The 22,950-nt window shown below is 39.3% G+C and overlaps 1 protein-coding gene across 9 annotated transcripts in view; it reads left to right on the top strand.

Moving 5' to 3' along the window:
• The window catches only part of dmd (dystrophin), a 721,300-nt gene that overhangs the window by 558,144 nt on the left and 140,206 nt on the right, over positions 1 to 22,950 (top strand). For all 9 annotated transcript variants that reach the window (XM_088914984.1, XM_088914986.1, XM_088914981.1 and 6 more), the window contains 3 exons: positions 14,276 to 14,448; positions 19,281 to 19,437; positions 22,214 to 22,334. In XM_088914984.1, the coding sequence (XP_088771110.1) occupies positions 14,276 to 14,448; positions 19,281 to 19,437; positions 22,214 to 22,334 (451 nt within the window). The remainder of the gene's footprint in view (positions 1 to 14,275; positions 14,449 to 19,280; positions 19,438 to 22,213; positions 22,335 to 22,950) is intronic.

Genomic DNA, 22,950 nt, shown 5'->3' with positions numbered 1-22,950 from the left:
TGGAAATTTTAAAATCTTCCTGGGAGTTATAATAGGGAGTCAATGTTGTGAAGAGAATTTGAGTACAGAAATAAGATCACGCTGTAAGATATGAGAAAGAGTTCTTAGCAGTAGTCCAACAAGTAGAGAATTAGATGATCAAGTCTAGAAATGCACATAGAGTAAACTAATTTGTAGGAATATTCTTGAGGAAGATAGGAGGATGAAGGCAGGAAATGACGTATGCAACATTGCCGTACCCATCAACCAAGACCTAGAAACTGGATAAATGTTGCAAACAACTGCTAAGAAGAAATGTGTTTTGGTGGCAAAACAGATTGCATTAAATTTAATTACAGATAGGGCCCATCTAGCCTGTGCTGTATTTCAATTAGACATGAGTCTACTGAATCTGCTGCTCTATCTAGGGTATCGAAGGACAAGTACATTCAGGTATCATTAGTATAGAGGTGCTACAATACTCTATAACTCGTACTGTGGGTAAGACTAGAACTCTGAGGGACTTCAGCTCTAACTTCCAGTAGGAGAGAACAATTTACCAGGAGAAACAAAGTGGCAGTGATAATTGAGGTATTATTTAATCCAAGACAGTATTAGTCCAGAGAAACCAATACATGATTACAAGGAAGTAGCATAAGAGAGAATATAGAGTGGACAAGTGTGTCAATAGTATCAGTGAGGAACCAACATCTTTTCATATGATGCTGTCTGGGATTTGATGTATTGGAGACACGACAGCATGAAAATATGAGCGAACAATGACACTGGATTCCATACTTTTTCCTCACCTGAAGCATATTTGGAGGATAATTCACAAATTCATTTTTATTTACTCAATCCCATGAGCCAGTGTGTGTGTACAAAGAAAAAAGAAAAAAGTAAATGTATTAAACATTATTGAATACCTGCAAAGAGTAAAACAAGAGGGTAATTCCTACATTCTGATGTTGTTTTCTAATTATGGAGGCAATGCCTGAATGGACAATATATCTATCCATGTCAAGGAGTTGCAGTACTAGAAAGATCTGTACCTCTGCAATGATCCTGCTGTTTCATCTCTTAATTCAGATTTTGCTTAGATGTGTTGTGATGAACCATGCATCACATGTCAAAGTGCCCAGCAGGAGAACAACCTAGCGAAAATAATCTTGTTCATCGGGGAAGTAAGAGGAAAATGGTCTCACCTGTCTCTCTTTTTGACGATATTTCACCACTTTCTTCCCTGGACAGTATAATCAGTGGAACAAGTAATAGGTTTATTCCATGCTGAAAAAAAGAAGAAAGAGAACACACCTGAAGAAGGCTCCACGGCCGAAACGTTGTGTTCTCTTTCTTCTTTTTTTCAGCATGGGATAAACCTATTACTTGTTCCTTTGCAGCCTACGCATGCTGACGCAGCTCCCCACCTGAAGTATAATCAGTGGAAAACCAACATTCCAGCCTATCAGTGATGCAGAGGTCTTAGCCTTCTTGGCATTCAAAATCTCTTTTCAGCAGTCTGAAATAATTTGATATTCTATAACCTCATATCAAATCCTTCTTTGTTCATTATGACTGCAATTTCTGGAGGTGAGAGAAGGTCAGTTAACTTTAATTGTTATTGTGCCCAGCTGAGCTGTAGTGCAACTGGTTTGACCAAGAAAACCTGATTTCTATCCATACTCCTATTAGCAGAACTGTGCTTATTCCTGCTAAAGGTCATGGGAACCTAAAGGCCATCTCTGAACCCTAAGTGCCAGTGCAGGAAGACAGAGACAATTTAGAGTTGCCTGTTAACCTAGAGAGCATGTCTTCAGGAAGTGGAAGGATACCAGATACCAGAGTACCTGGCAAAAACACATTGAAGAAGGCTCCACCGCCGAAACGTTTTACTCTTTATTTCTCTTTATAATGACAAATATTAAATCTTACGTCACTGCTGTAAGGAAGAGTGAAAAATGTATTAGTGTCTTCTTACCCATAATCCTGGAACCCTGTCCCCAGGAGTTAATATAGTTATTTCCAAGTTCAGCTTTTATCGAATTCATTATTTGTTTATTTTTTTGTCCAGCCCTCCATCCATCAAATATAGAAAGCTATTTATAGGAAATGTTGGGCACCAGAGCATTATTCCGGGCATTAACTTTGTGTGTGGCCAAGCTCTCAATGTATAATATTCAGGTGGCATTGGTTTAAATGAGTCATACTCGCCTCATTTTCTTTCCTTATCTCACTGTAAGAATGAGTCCCATGTAGTGCCCAGCAAAATCGAGGACTAGGAATAGCAATCTCTCAAACACATGACTCACTGTTCACAACAGGGATGTGTCATTTTAGGAAGATGAGCCACCAGGAAACTCCTTTGAGAAGACATCCTTTATAAACATCAAAACAGCTCAGAGCTAAATTTAATACCCCTTATCGCAGAATACAGGAACAAAAAAATTGGAAGATTGGTGATAATTTCACATTTGTACTGCTGGTGTTCTTTTGTGTGTATTGATCACCTTAAATCTGTTCATTTGAAAGCCGTTTCAATGAGTGACTTTTGCCTTGGATTATTTGATCCGTGTCTTAAAACCAACATGAGATAAGAACATAAATATCCTTGGGAATCCCTTTGACACAGGAATTATCCATTAGCATTCTCGCCAGTAAGCTAGCGGGACAGTTTAAAATGAATTCTTCAGGTTGCAGCTGATAATGGATGGGAAAGCTGTTATTTTACATCGCATTGTAAACACGCAGGATTAACGCTTCCCTTAGGGAGAGCACGCTCAGAAGCTTCTCAGCTAAACCTGTCACATGGCGGTAAATCAAAGTCACAAAGCTCTTATTCCATCAGAGGACGCAAAAGAGATGCTAAGATTTTCAAGGCCAATAAAATATCTTGTTTTGTGTTTAAAGCCCTGTAAAAAAATGTTAGGTTCTTTAGGAGGAAAAAGACTTAGGACTCTTTCAGGAAGACACGTTTATTTTTTTTTCTTCCAGTACCCAAAATGAGCTCTCTGCGGTTGTTTCTAACCTTGAAAGATCCTGTAAGATAATGTTTGACCTGAAATAAATAAACGGTGATTAAAATCTTGATCCTATCATAGTGGGAGCAGTAATCTGTACTCTCTGCTCTTAATACTTGTTTTCTTTGCTCAGTGTGGCCTGGGTGACTCTGCATTGTCACTAACAGCCACACTCAAGCTTGTTGGCTCACAAAGCACCATTTGGCCACCCCTGCAATAAGGGTCCGTTTGCTTTGAACCTGTCTTGTTGAGGAATATAAAGGTTTTTGCATTCAGACCTTCCTTTGATGTCCTGATACATCTCTTTGCCGAGTTGGCTTCAATCTGACTAACATACTAGCCCTGTGGTGTGCGCTGCTGGTGATGGGCGATGTTGGTGTTGGCTCTGTTGGCTCTGCGCCGCATTCGATGAGAAGACGGGCTGAGCTGACTTTGAGACTTCCTGGCAATATAGCTGTTTTATAAAGTCATGTTTGTGTGTATGCTGGGTATGACTCTGACCTGCAAAACAACCTTTATTGCATCTGCTTACTCACTGAAGTAAGATGTGAAGTTATTCTGCATGGACACAATCTACCGAATTCTATTACAAATGGCAAACTGTAATGAATTCAGTGGCAGGCTACCTTTAACACAGCACTTTTTGACAGATGTTACATTTTGGAGATGTTACTAAACATGTACTAAACCTTTATTAATCAAATCTTCAGCAGCTCCTAAAAATTACAGAGACTCTTTTTAGAATAAACTAATCTGCCAAGTTAGAGGGTATTAAACATGGTTTTGTAGACCTAAACTGAAATAACAACAGCTGACATTTTAATCTGCATCCTAAATTAGATGTTGAACAGTCCTTAATATAAGATCTGTACAAATGTTAAATGCCCATGATTTTGAAGGTTTTGCATTCAGCTCAAGAAGAAATGCTTCTTGCAAATCAAAGCACCTCCATGCTCTCTATGTTTTACTATTTCATTAACTTAAATCTGTTGCCCATTACAAGTTTTACCCAGACAATGAACATGATTCTACATCAGTTAATTTTTGAGAAGCCTGACTTGAAAAGCTACGGACAATTGAATGACTTCAATCAAATCCACATTCCTGATCCTGCTCACTGCTAGTCTATCTCTGCTCATCTTGATCATGCTCATATTATTAAACCATTCCTGGCATAACATTTCTTGCTTTGCTGACTGCAGGCTCTTGTGAGCTGGATTTAGCTGCTTGTAGGCTGATTATTACTCTCCTTCTTCCACTCTATCACTCAGACACACATGTTTTTGGGGGCCACAGAGGCTCAGCACAGTGGGAGGCATTCTTGCTTTCTCATCTGAGGAAAAGGAGCTGTACTGTCATCATACGGGCTAGGTAGAACCAATGTCAGACTTACAGAAAAACATGTGATTGTTAAAGAAGATTAAAAGCAATAGATTTAAAACAAAATGTGAGCAAGACTAGGAAAACCTTTGCCCTCATTCCTAGAACATGTATTTTTTCATTTGTGATTTTTTTTTGCCTCTCAAAATTGACTGAAAGCAGAATTTTAACTATTTCTTGCCTGTATGGTGTGATGGGTCACCTGAACGGTACCTCACAGGTTAAAACTATGTATATGAGCAATATATACCAGGGGTTTATATGGTAGATATATAAAAGCGTGGTGGAATATAGGATTCTTAAAATGAAGAAGTACATCAATAAACACCAGCATTCTTTTTTGAGAAATGCTACGTATTTTATAGGCTAGGTCAAATAAAATATGATCAAAATGATTGTGCAAAATGAGCTTACAGTAACATTCAATGTGAGTGGTTCTGCTTTAAATGTATAAATAATGTTTTTACAATATCACATGGTAATCTGTTGATATGGTTTTCTTGTTTTTCTTGATTGCTTTGAGGATATGCATGGTCCAGGCAGGCATAACTGTACTTGCAATCATTGCTTATACACAGATGCTCCGATTCCCCAGTGCAAAGGACAGGCACTCCGTGAAGCCCTGTCAGTGTGAATATTATTCCTTGTCATTTATTTTCCAAGACAGCATTTTGTTCTAAGAAGAACACACTTGAGATAATGAGCTGGGAACTGAAAAGTTGGCTGCAGAAGATGGGAGACTAGATTTTGTGCATCAGTCTGAGATATCCTTGCTGCTGTGCGGGCACCAGCAGAGTGGATGAGAGCCACGCCTGAGGAAGATCGACTTTGATAAAATAATGGAGAAGCTGCAGAGCTGGTTCTTTGACGCCATCTTCCGTTTAGAAGGAAGCAAGTATATTATCTATGCTTATTGAAGTTCTCCAGTTTCATAGGACATATATATAAGTGAGAACCTGTATTAATCTCCATGTCTTATGTCCAACACCCACAATCCCTGTTTACTTAAGCTGATCATCAAAACTAGAAAGGTACTAAAGTCTTAATGTACAACAAACTCTGGTAGAAAAATTGATAATTTTGTGTTGTGTAGCACTGCTAATTATTTTAGCATAGATGGTTTTAGGTCAGAATGTGCCAATACAAGATGTGTGAGAATTCATTTTATTTCTAAAACACATAAAACGCTGAAAAGTAAGAATCTACTGTATCCACTAACATACTGGACACTTATGCAATGGAAGTTACTTTTGCAAGGGCAAAGTAAAATCCAGAGGACGTGCCCTGACAGTCTGTGTACTGTGGAGGAGGAGGTTTGATCTTTGGTGGAATTTAAAAACAAAAAAGGAGTGCGAACCCAGAGGGAACAGATGGGGCTTCCCTGCCTTTCACTGCGGAGACTCAGAATGAAAGGGCAGAAAGGAGATGGAAGGGTGATGTCTTGTCATTAACAGGACAATGTGAAAACCGTGCTTCTTCACTAAAGGTGGTGAGGTGGGATGACAAGCTAGTAACCTGCTGCTCATTGGTTCAAATAAAAAAAGTGCTCACCACTGCAAGTGGTACTTCCATTTCTGTTGGTTTTTTTTTCCTCAAAGAACAAATGTTCTTCTCAACTTGGTGAAGTGTCAGCCTCTGAGCTCCTAGCTGCCTCTTGTTAAGGAAAATTGGTGCTAATTGGAAGCAGTGGGATGTGAGTGGAACTAATAGCAGTGGCTGCTCCAAATTATGTGGAAGGACTCTGCATGTCAGTGGAAACAGGCAAGCAGACCTTGAGTCCCTGAGTCGTCAGAGGCAAGCTGCCAGCATCAAAAGAACGCGGTCTGGGAGATGGCACTTTCTTAAGACCTGACAGGGAGACAAGGGAAGGGGGAAGGAATGTACTCGCAGGGCTTTTTTTTTTCTCTCCACCAAAAAATGCTGCTTAAAGGTTGAGTAAGGTTAACGTGTTGACAGAGTGGAAAAGCACAATGGAAATTGACTTCCACTGGAGTGACTGGGACTGGAGCAAGTACAGCATTTGTACAGTAAGTAGCTTTAACAGAATTGAATTTAGATTGAAGACGCACAGTTTGTGATGAGTACAGGATCCGACAGCCTTCACATACGTCAAATCATAAATGTAGCCCAGATGGCTAGCTCTGCTGTTGATCCTTTGTATACAGTATATGTACAGTTTTTGGATTAGATTAAAATAAACTGTACTATAGTTATAAGTAATGCTTAACAGCTGCTATATAGTCTGACTTCCAGACAATTCAGTTTCTCAATATGCAGGAACCTAGCTTGACTGCAGACATCAAAACCTATGCTGCATATTGTAACTGAACATTCGTTGTGCTTTATTTTTTGGTGTATGTGACCAATTATACTGTAAGTAGTAGGTGCCAGTTTTGTGGTGATTACAGACATTCATCAGCAACAATCTGAAATGAGGTTTAATAATCTTTGTGAAAACGCCTATGAAATGTGAGATTTTAGCTTTTTATTTCCCATGCTTTGCTATGTTCTGTTTTATTATCATTGAATATGATTTAAGGACAACAAATATCCATTGTTTTCAGTGTTATCCGATGCTTCCATGAATTTCATGTTCTTTTTCCCACTCTAACACACAGGTATTATTTTCACTGCAGAACATTTCCCTGTGGCATGCTGTAAATGCCACCATTTGAAGTGTTTGTTAGGTAAATTGCATCTGGATTACATCATAAATTCATTGTTGAATAAGCAACCTAGGATTTCACAAGGGAACAAAAAAAAATAACAAAAGCACTTATTAAGTTCTTGAATGCAATTTGTGTCCATAGACTCGTGCTCTCTATGCCCTTTTGCCCTTTTCTCTTTATTTGGGGGGCTTATTTGTGTTCATTTAGTTCAGTAGCTGTTACGTTTGGATTTTTCTATCATTATGAACTTTACAGCATTTTTCAGAAGGACAAACAAACTAACAAACTAACAGTCAGATTCAGCTGTCTCTGCAAAGCATAGATTGAAAGCAACATAAAAATCATATTTCATACCAAATCAAAAGGGGAATATTTCATTGCTGTGAGAACAAATGGTTGGAAACATGCCTGCCTTGTATTTTTTATTTATTTTCCTCTCTCAAATCATTTGTTGAATAAGACTGTAATTTACATATCCAGTGTCTTGTGACATTTACATTTTACCATAGAGACCAGGTTTACAGATTGAAAGTCATGGCATGCCTGTGGTAAAGTTATCTAAAAAATGCAAATACAGAACATGTCAAGTGGCTGCTCGATATAAAATGTTTCTTAACAAAGATACTTCTAATTATTCTTTAATTTGTGTACCTAAATGTAATGTTCGGAAGAGAAATGTTGTTTACCCAGTGGAAAATGTGGTCAACAGCTTTAGAAAGCTACACCAGTGACCTGAAAATCTTGAGGCATATACTGTACTGTATTGTGTTCATTTATTGTACAGTATGTCCATACTGGACATCAGAACTCATCAAACCAATTGTTCGGCTCCACTGATATCAAATCACCTCAGACTCCTGCTTCAAGAAGACATTTTGTGATTAAAAACGTTTTCACTGCATCCAAATTATTTAAAAGACGGGTCATTTCCTGGTTGTGCCAAATGACTCGGATCCCAAGACAGGCTCAGAAATAACTCCCAAGCTGAAAAGGACAGGGAAGGAGTCTGATTGACCTCATCATGGTTTTCTTCTCCTCTGAGGCTCAAATGCAGGTTAGCTAGGGTGAAGAGAGGCTCAGGAGAGACAGAGAGATCACAGAATACAAATCAGCCAATTTGCTCTGTTGCTGAGTTGTGGTGTGTTGTGGTGTGTCATAGTGGACTGAGGTTTGAATTAGACAAATCCAAAGTAGGACCAAAACAAAGAGTTCATTTTGTTGCCGTTTCTCTTACTTAAAGGGGTTTCTAAATGGAGTTTGGATGCAAAAAGCTAACCCCATTAAATATTTGTAAGGATAAAGACATCCCTTTCTCACGGTTTAACATCCGTACCACCATTTCCTGCAGCTCCCTGGCTCATTTGGGTGAGAGGAGTCTGCCTACATTTCCACATTCTCCCCGTGTGCGGTCAAGAGGTTTGTTACTCCAGATTTAGACATGAAAAACACCTCATTGGCTTTTCCTAATTAGGCAGGTACTGTATAACATAAATAATCTTCTAACTTGATTATCATAATCTAATAATCTTAGAATCTTCTAATAATCAAGTCTTCAAATCTGTGTCTCCACTGGATTTTGAACTGAATCAGATTTTAAGCTTTGATCGTTAGTAAAATGCTGTATTATAGAGGAAATAATCTCATTACTGTGTATCTCTTCATTTAATTTCTTTGACTTATGTATGTCAAAAGATAGAATAAGTCACTTATGCTACTTCCTTACATCATGTTTGTCATTTCAAACCGCTCCTTGCATTTACATAGAAATCTGCATCTCGTTATTGCTTTAGCAAAGCTTTTCAGTGTCTTTAACAATGCAGTAAATTGTGCTGGGAAGTTGTTGAAGTTGTAGACTAAGCACTACTGTTTACAAGGGAATGCATCTATAATGTCAAGTAAATCTGTGAAGCTTCTTTGCTTGAATCCATGATGTGTTAGCTACAGACATTATTTGAAACCAAACACAATTTAGGGGGCTTTTATTCTCACAGCAGTAAGCTTGTTCTTTCACTGTTTATACAACCATTAAGTTTTATGTCTAAGCTGTGTTTTTTTAACTGTGGGTTACTTTGTGCTTGAAAACTATGAGCTTGTTTTAGGAGAGTGATATGCAAGGTATCATGATCACAGCTACACTAGGTTGGAAGTAAAATGTATTATTGTAAGTTTTTTACATTTTATTTTATTGTATTTTAATTTATTGTTTTAAGAAGTCATCACTGATTTTTCAGGTGCTGCAAGATTGCAGGTTTCAGACTAAAATCAGACACAAAGCTGTAGAACACCATACAGTACCAAAAGAAAGGAACTCAGCCACAATGAACGACATTACATTTAGCCTGAAAACATGCCATATTAGAAAGGCTTTTGACTCATACTGTAAGTAGTTTTGTACTTTTAATTTGAAATTTTTTTTGGTTTGGTTTTTGTGTTGAAAAGCGCTTTAAGATCATCACTGTTAAAGGTGCTACATAAATGTTTTTATTGTTATTGCAAAATTTGCGGCTTTATTTATCTTTGGTACAGCACATATCCTGTATAACAGGTAAGAAGATGTTTAAAGATCAATTGAACACCATTGCCTTTACTATGATTCAGAGTTGATTGCAATATATAGGATTACTAGGTTAAAATATACAAAGCTGTATCAAGAGCTCAGCCAAAACCTAAGGAACAAAATAAGACAAAGAATAACATTATGGAAAGGAAGTGTGACGATCTGTGGAGAAGTCTCCTTTAACACAAAATTACCTTTGGCGCAGATTATTAGTCTTTTGTTCAGTGATATACTGACAAAAGAGAGGTCTGGAGTTTTTTCTCCCGGCCTGACTCAGATTGAACATCTGCATCACTTAAATATGACCCTGAGTAATGTCACTAGCTGACTATGACTGGGATTCCCTGTGCTGTGATGCACAAGAGGCACCAAAATATAATTAGTGCACCTGGGCTCTGAGTAACATAGCAACCAGTGTGGACTCTCGGGTGGTTGCAAGCATCCTATGCTGATGTGAGAGACATACCTCTCTTCTAAAAGGCGCTGAACCTCTACATCTGTTACAGAGACAAATGGCTCAAAGGTGGGCGGGCTGGAGGAGTCCTCCTACACCTCCTTACTCTGTGCTGTGTGCTTGCAGGGATCACAGGTTAGACTCAAATCGAGAGGGCATAACAAAAATAACTGTCAAATCCAAACTGAAGGAAAGACTGGGCCTGTAGTGTTTTTTTATGTCGTGACTATTGCAGATTAAAGTTTTGTTTCTTGTTGATTAATCTGTTTACAGCATTATGGCCCAGAACGGTAATTGCAGTTTTGCTGTAGTAGAGAACCTCCTCAGAAGTAGGTCCTTGGCCTAGTTTTGACAAGTAGTACTACAAACAGTTTTTGATCCTGTGTTTTAAAGACCTGCGGTGGTGGTGTTGTTTTTCAACTTCCAATTTCCAGAACACCAAAAGGGTTCAGTGACTCACGAGGCAGGCTGATTCCCACTTGAGAAAACTGCCTGCTCTAAAGAAGAATCAGCAGCTAGTTGTACTAGTAAGGAAATATGCTGTGTCCTCCTCAAGGGTTGGCAAACTCTTTGTGCATAGTGGCTATGAGCAGTTTGAAGTCAGAAGCCTTGATAAAATTTGCAGAAGGCGTTGATCGCTTTCAGTGATGAGAGCTTGAGGAGAGCGCAGAAGATGCGGAGTGAGAACTAGATTTTCTTTTCTTTTTTTCTGGAAGTTTTAGTAGATGGAATTCTTCTTGGCAAAAATGCTGAAATTTCTTTTTAAATTAAAAAAAAGAAAACGTCGCCCACCCGTTTATAAAGTGATAAGAGAAGAGCTTGTTCAGACTCAGGCTGTCACTCGCTTATTTAGTGTCTCTCATTCTCACAGCCTCCTACATTCAGTGCCTTGTCTTCTTTTTGCTTCCCCCCCACCTCACACAAATGACAAAGTGGCTGTGTATTATTGACTCGTAGGCCTTGTGCGCTTAATTATATTCTGTCAGCAAAACGTAACTAAGCGCACACACCACAAAGAGGGGCGGAAAGAGGCCGAGTCAGTCTGGAGTTGGTGGCTCGATGGGCCGTGCATGCCTCCACAGCGCTCGCTTCGATGTTCTCCCGAGGCTGAAAAATGCTGCGCAGGAAAACCTACAACGTCAAGGTCAGAGATCACAGCCACTTCTGTCATTTTGTTATGCTTTGGGAAACTTGCACGTTTGTCCTTCTGGATCTCCAGCGAGGCTCCGGGATGTAATTATTTCTGTCATCTAAATTAGCATCTTTTGTTGAGAGGAGTGACTTTTTTCTTTCAGTTCTTAAACACCTGAGCTGCAAAGCTAATTTAACAGGATGGGTATTAGAAGGTCTTTAAACATTTTCTTCCAGGCTGAATTTGATGTTTTTTTCTAACATGATAGCGGTTCTGGTTTATGTTGTTTGTAACAATTTAGACAAAATGAGGCATTTCTTAAATCTGTTTAATTAACGTTTGTGGCTTATAAGTATTAAGTCGCAATCAAACATTCTTCATCATTGAAAACAGGACATAATAAATATGATATTGAGCCGTGTTTGTGTAGGCTTTTGAGCTCTATGTAAGGTTATTTTTAATATATTGATAAATATGCAGTACATCATAAGTTGCTTTAATTTTTATTACGAACAAGCTGAAAATAATAAAACTGGTTACCTGAATTAACCAAGCAGTGTTTTAGTGCTCTGGTAGTATTTCCTTCTTAATCGTTCATATTGTGTGCATTTTAGACCTACAAACTGTTGATTTGTAGAAATACCTCATTTATAACTTTCTACAATAAAAAACAGAGATAAATATACTGTATGTTATATGTTGCATTTTATTAATTTAATGCTTTCATTCAAAATAAGGCACTTCACAGATAATAATAAAATAATTCTCAATGAAAAATGATCTCTAATTATGTGGTTAAAGATTGCAGGCTCATAAACAAGCTAGTGTTAGGGCATTCAGTAAAGTCTGTTTTGCTCTTCCTTCATGATTTCAATAAGGCATTCTTTCCCTCTCTCCAGTTTCCAGCCCTACTACGCAGGTCAAAGAATCCATGTAAAAAGCCATTGTCTTTCTGAACTGATTTATATGCTGCAGTAATGGTCACTGGAAAATATTCCACTCAGATCGGGATGGATAATAGCATTGTTCTGATGCATTATAGATTCTGAAAAACACCAGTCTGAATTTTCATCTCCTTTCAATTCATATGAAAGGGGAAAAAACTATCCCGAAAGTTTCAACATCAATCTTTTGCAAACATTGTACATGCTGTGATCCTGTTGGGCTGATGCAGTAACCAGAGGGCTTATCATTTTCTGCCCCATGTGTTTACAAATAGTATTCAAAGTTAAAAACACACGTCATCAGTGAAAAACAAGTGACAGAGAACCACAAGGCTTCTGGGTCAACAATAGCGCATCAAAGCTGTGCACTGACGCTCAACACCATCTTCGACAAAATAGTCTACAAAGAAGATTTTATTACAAATTCCTTCATGTGTAGCCCATTCTGCTGTCCTTTGAGATTATGCCAGGGACCAAATCTCAAAATTCTCCATTTACTGGAAGTACATGGTAATGCCTGGTACTGTGTAGGGCTCAATCAATACAAAAGTGTGACTGTTAAAATCGCTGAATCTTCTAAGTAAGCATTTTCTTACACTTCTGTTGTACTAGTTTTTGTGCTCGGATATTATTAAAATATCTGTTAGCGATTTCTTGATAAAGTTCACCGAGTTCCACTTTCATTTTGTTGGGAGTGCCTGAAGTGAGAATAAGCAGAACTGCCTGGACACTGGGGTATCATGGGAGCACAGTAGTTAGCATTTTGGTGCCGCGAGGAGTTTGTATGTTTTTACATGGGTTTTCACCAGGTGCTCTAGTTTCCTCCCATAGTCTAAAGACATGCTGGTAAGATAATTGGCTTCTGGGAAAGTTAGCCCTGATGCGTGTTCGTGTGTGTCTGTGTCTGTGCCCTGTCAATGGACTGGCGTCCCGTCCAAGGAGTCGTCTGTCTTGTGCCTGTTGCTTGCTGGGATAGGCTCTGGCTCCCCTGCAACCCTGTATTGGATTAAGCAGATAGAAAAATGGGTGGATGCTTGTGTGTTTGTTTGTATGGCTTAGCAAGGACAGAAGATAAATGGCCAGAACATGTTCATTAGTTTATTATTGTGAAACGTGTTCAGTTTTGTAGTTGTGCCATTTGTAATTTGATGAGGACTCTGTGTCCTCATCGAGACAATGTGGGGAAGCAATAACAAAGCAAACAGAATGCTTGGGTGCATGGCAAAAAGTGTGGAATTGAAATCCTGGGAAATCATTCAAGTTTTGCAATGTGCTGGTTAGACCTTGTTTATAATAGTGTTTTCAGCTTTTCACACCATACCAGGAAAGGGATATTATCGCCTTGGGAGAAACTCGAAGGAGAGTGACAAGAAGGATTTTCGATCCAAGTATGTAAGATGCTCAGTGGTATAAATATGGTCAGCCCAGGGGACAGGGGAAGTTTAAACCTCATTAGTGAAGCACTGAGGCCACAATTGGAAATTAAAAGGAAATTCGTTTAGGATGGAGAATAGGAAACTCTTAGATTTGTAGGTATCTTGAACCTGATTCAAAAATAGATGAGGCCCAAATTCTGGGAAAATATTCTTGGAAAAATATTTCAATTCACTTAGCTACTAAATTACCAAATGGGCAAGAGGGGTTGAATGGCCTCATTACGTTTGAGACCTTTCTTATATGTCTTCTTGTATATTGAATGCATTATTCTCCCCTTTAATCGTTTTCTAAAAAAATAAATGGAGTTTATAACAAAGGTTCGGGAGGGATGACAACAACCAAGCTCAATGAAATTCAGCTGTCAGTAATTAGCAATCGCTCCTGACAATCCATTCCTCTCCCAAACGCTATAAATACCTACGAGATCCCTATCTCTCTTGCACGTCTCTAGCATCCCACCTCCACCCCATCTCCCCCTCTGCAGATGCCCCTTGGTCACCCTGCAGGGGGGTCCTGGTCCCCTTGTCCCCTGGCCAGGAGGCCAGCCCCCAGCCAAGCCGGTTAAGCCACAATTTTGCTCCATGACACTTTCATCTTGGGTTTTTTGTCACTCCTCCTGAAATTGGCAACGTTTTAAAAAGTGGAAGTGTGCGAAAAAGATTAATGTCGGCTAAAGAAAGGGTGGTTCTTGCTTTTGTGCGTGTAGGACTTGCAGGCTGAGATCGAGGCGCACACGGAGACGTTCCACACTCTGGACGACAATGGGCAGAGAATCCTCAAGTCCCTGGAAGGGTCTGAAGATGCCACACTGCTGCAGAGACGGCTGGATAACATGAATGTCAGGTGGAACGAGCTGCGCAAGAAGTCTATCAGCATTAGGTCAGTGCCATGCTTCCCACTGCTTCCTAGCTTGTGTGAAGTCTTCTCTTGTTTTTCCTTCTTATGTCTGTGCTGATAAGACTTCCAGAGCACATTATACTGACAACGGGCTTGAGGAAGTGAAAATGTTTTCTTTGAAGGACTGGGGAGCAGGGTGCGGTACTCTTCTCCTATTCCTGCTTCTTCCAACTGTAAAAACAGGTCCTGTGTGGACTGCTACAACACCAATATACAGCTGTCTCTCTAAAACACACTTAATGTGCTGTACAGCAAAAAAAGTGTAGAGATTGTCTCAATGTTTGCTTGTTTCAGCTGGAGCTCCCGAATTAACTTTAAACCAAAAACAGAGCAAACCCTGTTTTTGTGCACTGTGCTGTTCTTATCCTTATGTTCTTATATCGATAACAGACAAAAGTTGGTGTGTGTGTAGTAATAGGTGAGTAGGTTTTAGTGGAAAGGAAATGACGAGTGACAGCGAGGTAATAGAAACTTTCATTGTCTGTTGTCTCTGTGGTCTATGCTACCACCAACGTTGTACAAATAAGAAACTGGTTAAAATCTTCATCCCACATTCCTGTTTTTTATTCACTGCTGGCTTCTGTAATTTTAGTAAGAGTCTGAGTGTGGAAGGATGGTCATAAAGCCTTTAACCCCAGTGCCCTTTCCCAGCATCCTAGAGGTAGTTTTGCATGCCTTCCCAAGCATAAAAATAGTTCAAAGCAACATCTTTAGTTAAGTGCGTTTAATATAATCTTATCTTTAAATTGCAGGGACTAATCATTTTGCTTCCCGTGACTTATATTCTTTTAAATATGTCAGGTTAAATATCCTTTCCCTGGTGGAGCTCTGCACACACAATGCAGGGGATGTGGCTGATTGGTTAATGACAGTGAAAGTAGATTTGGTAGAATGAGAAGATAAAGACACTGAAGAGAGTCTTATTTGAAAAGAAATTTGCAGCTACACTTAAAAGAGGGAGCCCAATTAATTAGAGTTCTTGCAGAGAATTCAGACTCTTTCACATTTGGAGAGGTTAATCAAGAGTTATTCACCACAATGTTATATACACTATTCATGTATTGTAAAGAAAATCGAATGATATTACAAACAAGGAACGGGTATCTTACATGTCATTGAGCTCTAATAATATTCATAATAGTAAGGTGGACATAAGGTTCTGTGTTTATGAGTTTGAGACACTTTGTATTTTACAAACTTGCATTTCAACACTTTAAAAAAGATAGATAATGATAGACATTATGTTGCCTGAGCTGCTTCATATTGTTAGCTTGAATACCAAGTAACCCATAACCCCGTTTTTAGGTTGAGTTTGAAATGCTTAGTACTATGAGATATTATCCATTTTAGACAGCCCATTATTATTCTCTCCACTCCTAAGAAGTTACGAAACACTTGACATTTTTAACAACAATAGAGACCTGTCATTACTTTACACTTGGTGCATCACTAGTACAAAGAAAATATGAAAGCATGTTGTCAGAGTTTTTTTTTTGTTTGCAGAGCAGGTCTAGATCTGATGTCACCCAGCGAGGGGGTCTGTGCACTCCAGTGGCATGGCACAGAGCAGGAGCTTTATATCAGAAATACTGTCAAAATAGACAGAGGCAAGATGGGTTTCCAGCACTCTCTGAATGAAGGCTTTGTTCCTGAAGTATCTGAGTGGGAAAGACATTTTCGTTCTGGATGTTATCAGTGGCATGCTTAAGAATACAGTCCAGTCCAGGAGAGACCAGCACTTCTGGATGGAAAGCTGAGCTCCTGGCACTGCCCACCCATAGCAGGGAGTTTAACCCTTGGGCTCTCTGTCTGTTCATTTCTTCCTAAAGGACTAGGGGCTCAGTGCACTTAGTCTCTCACTTGCCACAAGATCTGGCTCAGTTTCCATGGAAACTGTTTTGGATCATCAGTGCATGTCTCGAGGCATTAACAAGTTTAAGAAAAAGAACAAGTTTTATAGCGCTTCTTTGCACCATTGCATCATACGTTTAGACCACTGAGTGTCGATATCACAAAATTTTAAAGAAGATTAAACAGAGAATAAAAGCACACTCAATTACAATTCCTTCTCAAGCATTTCTCACTCTTTCATCTTTTAGTCACATATCCCATCAAATTTATAGATGAATATAAGCAGCCTTCACCTGCTTAATATTGATACTTTACTGAATATGGGTAAATTACTTGTCTCTCCAACGCCTTCAATTGAAGAAGTGCTTAATGATATCAAGATATCATTTTCCACCCTTTATCCTAGTTTATTCCTTTAGCTTTCATCTTTCTTGTTTAATTTCTAATTACCGGAGTTGTGCTCCGACATTTCGTGCCATCTGAACAAAATGATGATGTTAACCTATCTTCCCAAGTCCTTCAGTGCTGTTGACATCAGCTACAGTGCCTGTTCCAGATAACCAGGCTGCAGTGGCTGTGTTTGCCAGGAATCAAACTACTCCTTTGTCCACACAGCAATTCTAAAAACAATAGACAAGTGTTGTGCTGAACAGGGGAAACCTTTTGTAGACAGAGTATGAGCTGTGCTGCCATCTCAGTGGATCGTTATATACTGTATATATACAATATATGTATACCATACTGCAATTAAAGTGTAGGGTTGGAGCTCAGCATCGCAGACTGCTCTGTGCCTGAGAGCTGTGCAGTCTGTGTCTTGGATTGGAACTCTTTTTTCACGGTGAATCTTGCCAGGACATCTGGGGAGTCCGATTTTTCATTCTGGCTGAAGGCTCCTGTCGTTCTTATTATCTCCACGCAGAGCTCCACACCCTTGTAACAGCTAATATGGTTATTCATTTAATGTATTTAAAATGTGTTTCTGACAGACCCACCTGCTGGGATGCAAATACCCTTTGGCAGGAAATCTCTTGAACATGCCAGTGTGAGGCTAGGACTGAAAGGAAAGCTCCCTGGAAAAAGCCATCTTGATTGTTTTATCCCTTTGGTCCTTGTGTTCCCTCCAGAGAGTTATTCATTTTTAAAAATCATATTAACAGTGTACCATCACAGGTATTAGTTGAGTCATTTGTATGTTGGATAAAACACCTAAAATGTTTTGCAGTGGAAACTGTAATGACTGGGAATACACTGCAAAAACCTTGTAAATAGGTGTTATGAATTTCAAAGAACACGTCTCAGGTGGTTTGTTATTTCACAAGACTTATCCTCTGTATCTGTGTACAATTCGGGGGATTTTAGTGTTGTATTGCCCATTTACAGTGTCAAAAGTAAAGGAGTTGTTTTTCTATGAAATCAGTACTACCTTTTTAATTGCACTGTAGCATCAACAGCTTTGATTTTTGGCTCTGTCTATTGTACGTGTATCTAGACGAATGTTGCTGTAAAGCTCTCAGAAGTCATGCTATTTATTGATCTCCGGCTCTGGAAATGCTGCCCAACTGCTTCTCTTCTGTAGGTGTCTACACTGTAGTAGGGACCCATAATGATAAATTTGTCATTTTTACCATATACTGTTAGTGTATTTTTATACACACTGTGTATAAAATTTCTTCCTGTTTTCAAATATTATGAAGAATTAAGTTGTGATTTTGCTTCATTAAGCAGAGAGCTTGTGAGATAGTGAAAGCATGCTAGTCGCTATGAATTAACTGAAGCCTCATGGCTTTTAATAGCTTCACTTCAAAATCTGTCTATTTTCTAAATATGAACTTCTATTAATTTCCTAAAACCGTTTTACAATAAAAGTAATTGAATTTCTGTCCTGCAAACTTACTTTCTAACTCAATTTGCAAATATTTACAAACTCTCAGAAAATGGGCAGAAAATTATGAGCTAGAGAAAAGACTTGAAAATCACTTTTAGTGCAGTATCTCAGCTAGTGTATATGTGTAAATATTTATTTACCTTCCTTGCACAATTTCTTTTTATGTCTTCTGATGTCCTTCTAAAACGTGTGTGGACTAAAATCATAAGATAGCAATATGAGTTTTGTTAGAAATAACCCCTGATTATCATGCAGAGTTATCCAATAGACCATGCAGCAAATGAGAAAATACCTATTGTAATAGGAAAATGGAGGTAGTATAATTACGGCTTAAATAAAAAACGTGTACTTGTTGGATGGTTATTAACTAATGTTAGAAAATAAATTTTAGCAACATCAGCTATAGTGATATAGAAATAGTGTTTGGTGCTCTGGACTATGTCTAGGACCAACGTTGTGAGTTCAAGTCCTGGATGAGGAGCTGCTGCTGTACCGTTCAGCAAGGTGTTTCACCCTGAATGCTCCAGTCAAATGTCCTGCCATGTAAAAGGATACTCTCTCCAGTACGTCTTTACTCCCTGTTGTCATTGTACATTAAGTCAGTGAGATATTGTTCTCAATCAATTTCTTTGGTAAGAGCTTTATTACTAAACGTAAGACAAACAATTTCTTTCATTATCCAATGTACAGTACAGGTGCTTATTACAGTAGGTTACTGTATATATAGTAATTAGATTTGCACTGTGGCAGGTCTACCATTATATCACACAGAGTTCATTGATGAAACATACTGTAGATTATGAGACATCACTCAGGGCGAAAGCCAGTATGCAAATCATCCTGCTGGTGCAGCAGAGAAACTGCATGTTGTCCCAGGTTCAGCTTGGAGAATTCCAAGAGTGGTGGCAGACGGGAAGCTTTTGGAGGACCTTGATCCTCTGTATTTATTGCCCTGGATTTAGTTTGATTGGGTGCCCTTGAACGCAGGTGCCATTGTCATGATCAGCTCGTGCTTTGCTTTCTCCACTTTCTCCCTGTATCTGCGGGTTCTGAGAGGTTTGTTCTGTGCTTCCTGCAGATCCCACCTTGAGGCGAGCAGTGAGCAATGGAAGAGGCTCCACCTCTCTCTACAGGAGCTTCTGGCTTGGCTCCAACTAAAGAATGACGAGCTGGCGCGACAGAAGCCCATAGGGGGCGATGTTCCCACCGTGCAGAAGCAGCTGGACACTCACCGGGTAAGCAGCTTTGGCTCGAGGCATTCTTAGTTTGTGGCAGTGCTTGTCACGATAGTTTGTCCTGGGAAGAGTCAGTCTTTGTGTAAATCAGATTAGAGCTTATACATCCCTGATGCAGTGGATATCTGAATAACAACATAATATCTATTATGGAGCAGATGTGGTGGTTAAATACTTAAAAAAGAAAAGTCTTCAAGAAAAAGACAATATAGTTTCTTTAGTGATTATATCTCTTGTAAGTGTTCCATTACTTCATTATTAATAATAATAATTAATAATTCCTTACACTTATATAGCACTTTTCTGGACACTCCACTCATAGTGCTTTACAGGTAATGGGGATCCCCTCCACCACCACCAGTGTGCGGCCCCACCTGGATGAGTGCGTCAGTACACTCCCCACACACCAGCTACTGTATCACCAGCTTAAGTCTCAATTGAAGGACGGTGTCTTTTTACAGTATAGTGTCCCTCTCGCTATACTGGGGAATTAGGACCCACACAGACCGCAGGGTGAGCGCCCCCTGCTGGCCCCACTAACACCTCTACCAGCAGCAGCCTTAGTTTTTCCCAGGAGGTCTCACCTCCAGGTACTGACCAGGCTCACACCTGCTGAGCTCCAGTGGATTGCCAGTTACTGTATGACTTGCAGGATGATATTAATAGGTAAAAATCAAATGAATGGCTGAGTACAGTCTCTGTATCTGAAATAAGCTGGTTATTTAGTATGAAACTTATCTACTGTCTAACACAAACTTCAAACTTCTGCTTCACTCCCAGCTTTCAGGTGCCTTATCAGTTGATTATTCACCATTTACCGACTAATCTATGGGGCATTTATTCAGACTATTTTTACTTTACAGGCTATTATAAGCTAGAATAGTGAGTGTTAACAAATATGTTGCTGATGATAAATGGTGGTATGATTGTTAGCCTGAAAAGTAGAGATGAAAGTACATGTTGCCCCCTTGCTGTCACCCAGGCAGTGATGCTATTCTTATTTTACTGTAACTCTGTCGAATGTTAATCTGGCAAAGAAAGTGTTGCTTGCGTTCACTCAGTGTACAGTGTGCAGTACAGTATAGAGAATATCATGACACTGAAATAATTCTATGATTGTTTGGCTCGAGAGACAGCCCTTTAAACGAAGCATTCAACAAGAAGAAAAGATTAACTTTTTCATCAGAAAAATCACCACACAAGTCCTATGGTCAGGGAAATCCAAATGCCTTTTTTTGATTTGACACAGATGAGTAATGATGTTCTGAAAAACATCAAAGAAGCTGGTGACTTCAGCTCTCTGTGAAACAAGGACGCGTCACATTTAAAATGTGAGGGTGTACAGTATGACAGCTTTCCTCTGCCCTCCCATGAGCTGTTGGCAAAGCATCTCAGACAAAGGGAATATAAGAGAATGACCGTTAAGAAAATCTTGTTTGCACGTAGCACTCCAAATTCCTCATAAATATTTTTCATGTACTTTTTTTAGTTTTTATTGATTATTTTTTAGATTGCCAAATTTCACTGCACCCTGCTATGCATCCATTTGTATGTAATGTTTCAGAGACCAGCGAATATAAGAGTCATTAAAACACCTTGAACATCAAAGCTTGTATACACAGGACAAGTATCATTTTGAACATGTCTGCTTTACAGATGGTAAAAGCATCTTAGACAATCCCCTGCAATTGGAAGTGTGCTGTCCTCCCAAGTAACTGTTGTGTTATACCTCCAGAAATTGTATTTCTGATTATATGCTAAATTATTAGTTGTCTAAAAAGGGGAACTGATATGTTTAAATTGTATCATTTAAAACTGTTCAATATTGTTGTCATTTACCAGTTTTAATGATGACATTATTATTCCACTATAAATAATGCCTGAAACATTGATATACTGTAGGAATGCACCTGCGGTGGTTTTGTCTGCCATGCAGATTTTACAAAAGGAACACCTGCACATTGAAAGAACATACTTTGCTATTTATAGTATAATTACAAGACTAGTTTCTGCATATAGTCCAGTTGGAATTTATTAGCAATATGGAAATAGAGTTTCTCTACAGGTCTGCTTTTTAATTGCATAATTGCATTATTCTAGTAGAATATTAGGGAGGTGAAAGACGTGTCATTTCATTTAAAGCTATAGTTTATAGTGTTTGCATTCTACTGTTACTTAATTTCCAACACAGTTTCTTTTATGCACGCTTTGTAATTTAGTTTTGTTCCATGTGGCTAGTGCATTTTGCTCTCTCATTAGTAACCCCAGTCTGAAAGGACTTCTCAAAGATGACTGCCAAGAAGTGTGCGCTGGAACAGAATAGAACGTCATGGAAACCCTTTCTCTCCCTGTCAAAGTGTTACAGTGCGGCATCGATATGCTTCTTCACAGCATTCCCCTTCCTTCAGCTCGACTCAAGTGATGACTAGGAATGTTTTTATACGGCAGTGGTTAGCTCTCACAGCCACTTCCCACAATGTTCTGTGTGCAAACGACATCTGCCAGTGACGTAGACCTCCCCGGCCCGACACTAACAATGTGAGCAAAGTGACGGGCCTGAAGGAAGGTTAGAAAAACGTGGGCGTTCCACATTGGTATGGAGGGCCAATGCTGCAAAGCCCCTGTCTCCTCACACAGAGCTGCCTTGGAAAAGTCTGACGGTGGTTTTTCCTTACTGAAGTTCAAGATCATATATTTTTATAGAATTCCATCCACACAAAACTAACTTTTCAATTTTTTTTCCAAATGTCAATTTGGACTGTGTGCCTTATTGCAGGCTTTCAGGAGGGAGCTGAAAGCCAAGGACCTGGTAGTCTCCAATGCCCTGGATGCAGTGCGGGTTTTTCTAGCCGAACAGCCAGCTGAAGGGCTAGCAAGGCTTCAGCAAGAGCAGAGAGGTAATTGCAGAACAATAAAATAAAAAAAAAGAGCAGGTCGTGCCACAACACCCCTGGTAGGGATATGTTTGAATGCTCCCAGAACAGAAATGCAAACAAAAATTGTTGCCGTGATATCAGACCAAGCATTCTCTGTGGGATAGCATAAAAGTGCTGACACAACGGCTTAAAAAGTTTGGGCCTTTTTTTAACCATGTGGAACAAGCTGTAAAATCCTAAAGCCTGTTAGATTCACTGCACAAGAAGCGCTGCTCTATTCCTCAGACCTGTCCTGAGCAGAGCACTTCATTACCCTTACAGATCCTTACAGACCTCACAATGATCTTCAGTCCTGTGTGGACTTACAGACAACATCATAACAAAACACAAGTTTGGTCTCAATCTAGACTACATTATGAGGCATGTTCAGAGTATTTAAAATAAAAACCTGAACAAATTAAGTGCATTCCACACTGCAGAACTTCCAGGCCTAGGATTCAAGCTAGTTTGCCTTCTTCTTCACTCTGTCCTGTTTTCCTGAGCTGTCTCTTGACTGACAAGGCCACATATTAATTGAACTTTACTCGTTCTGTGTTAAGGCTATGGACAAGGATGCACAGCCTTGGTTCTGAGGGCA

The sequence above is a fragment of the Atractosteus spatula genome, chromosome 4 (assembly GCF_055471065.1).
Source record: "Atractosteus spatula isolate fAtrSpa1 chromosome 4, fAtrSpa1.hap1, whole genome shotgun sequence".
NCBI classification, from domain to species: Eukaryota; Metazoa; Chordata; class Actinopteri; order Semionotiformes; family Lepisosteidae; genus Atractosteus; species Atractosteus spatula.
The sequence above is the reverse complement of the archived record's forward strand: the minus strand, read 5'-3'. Positions and strand labels throughout refer to the sequence as shown.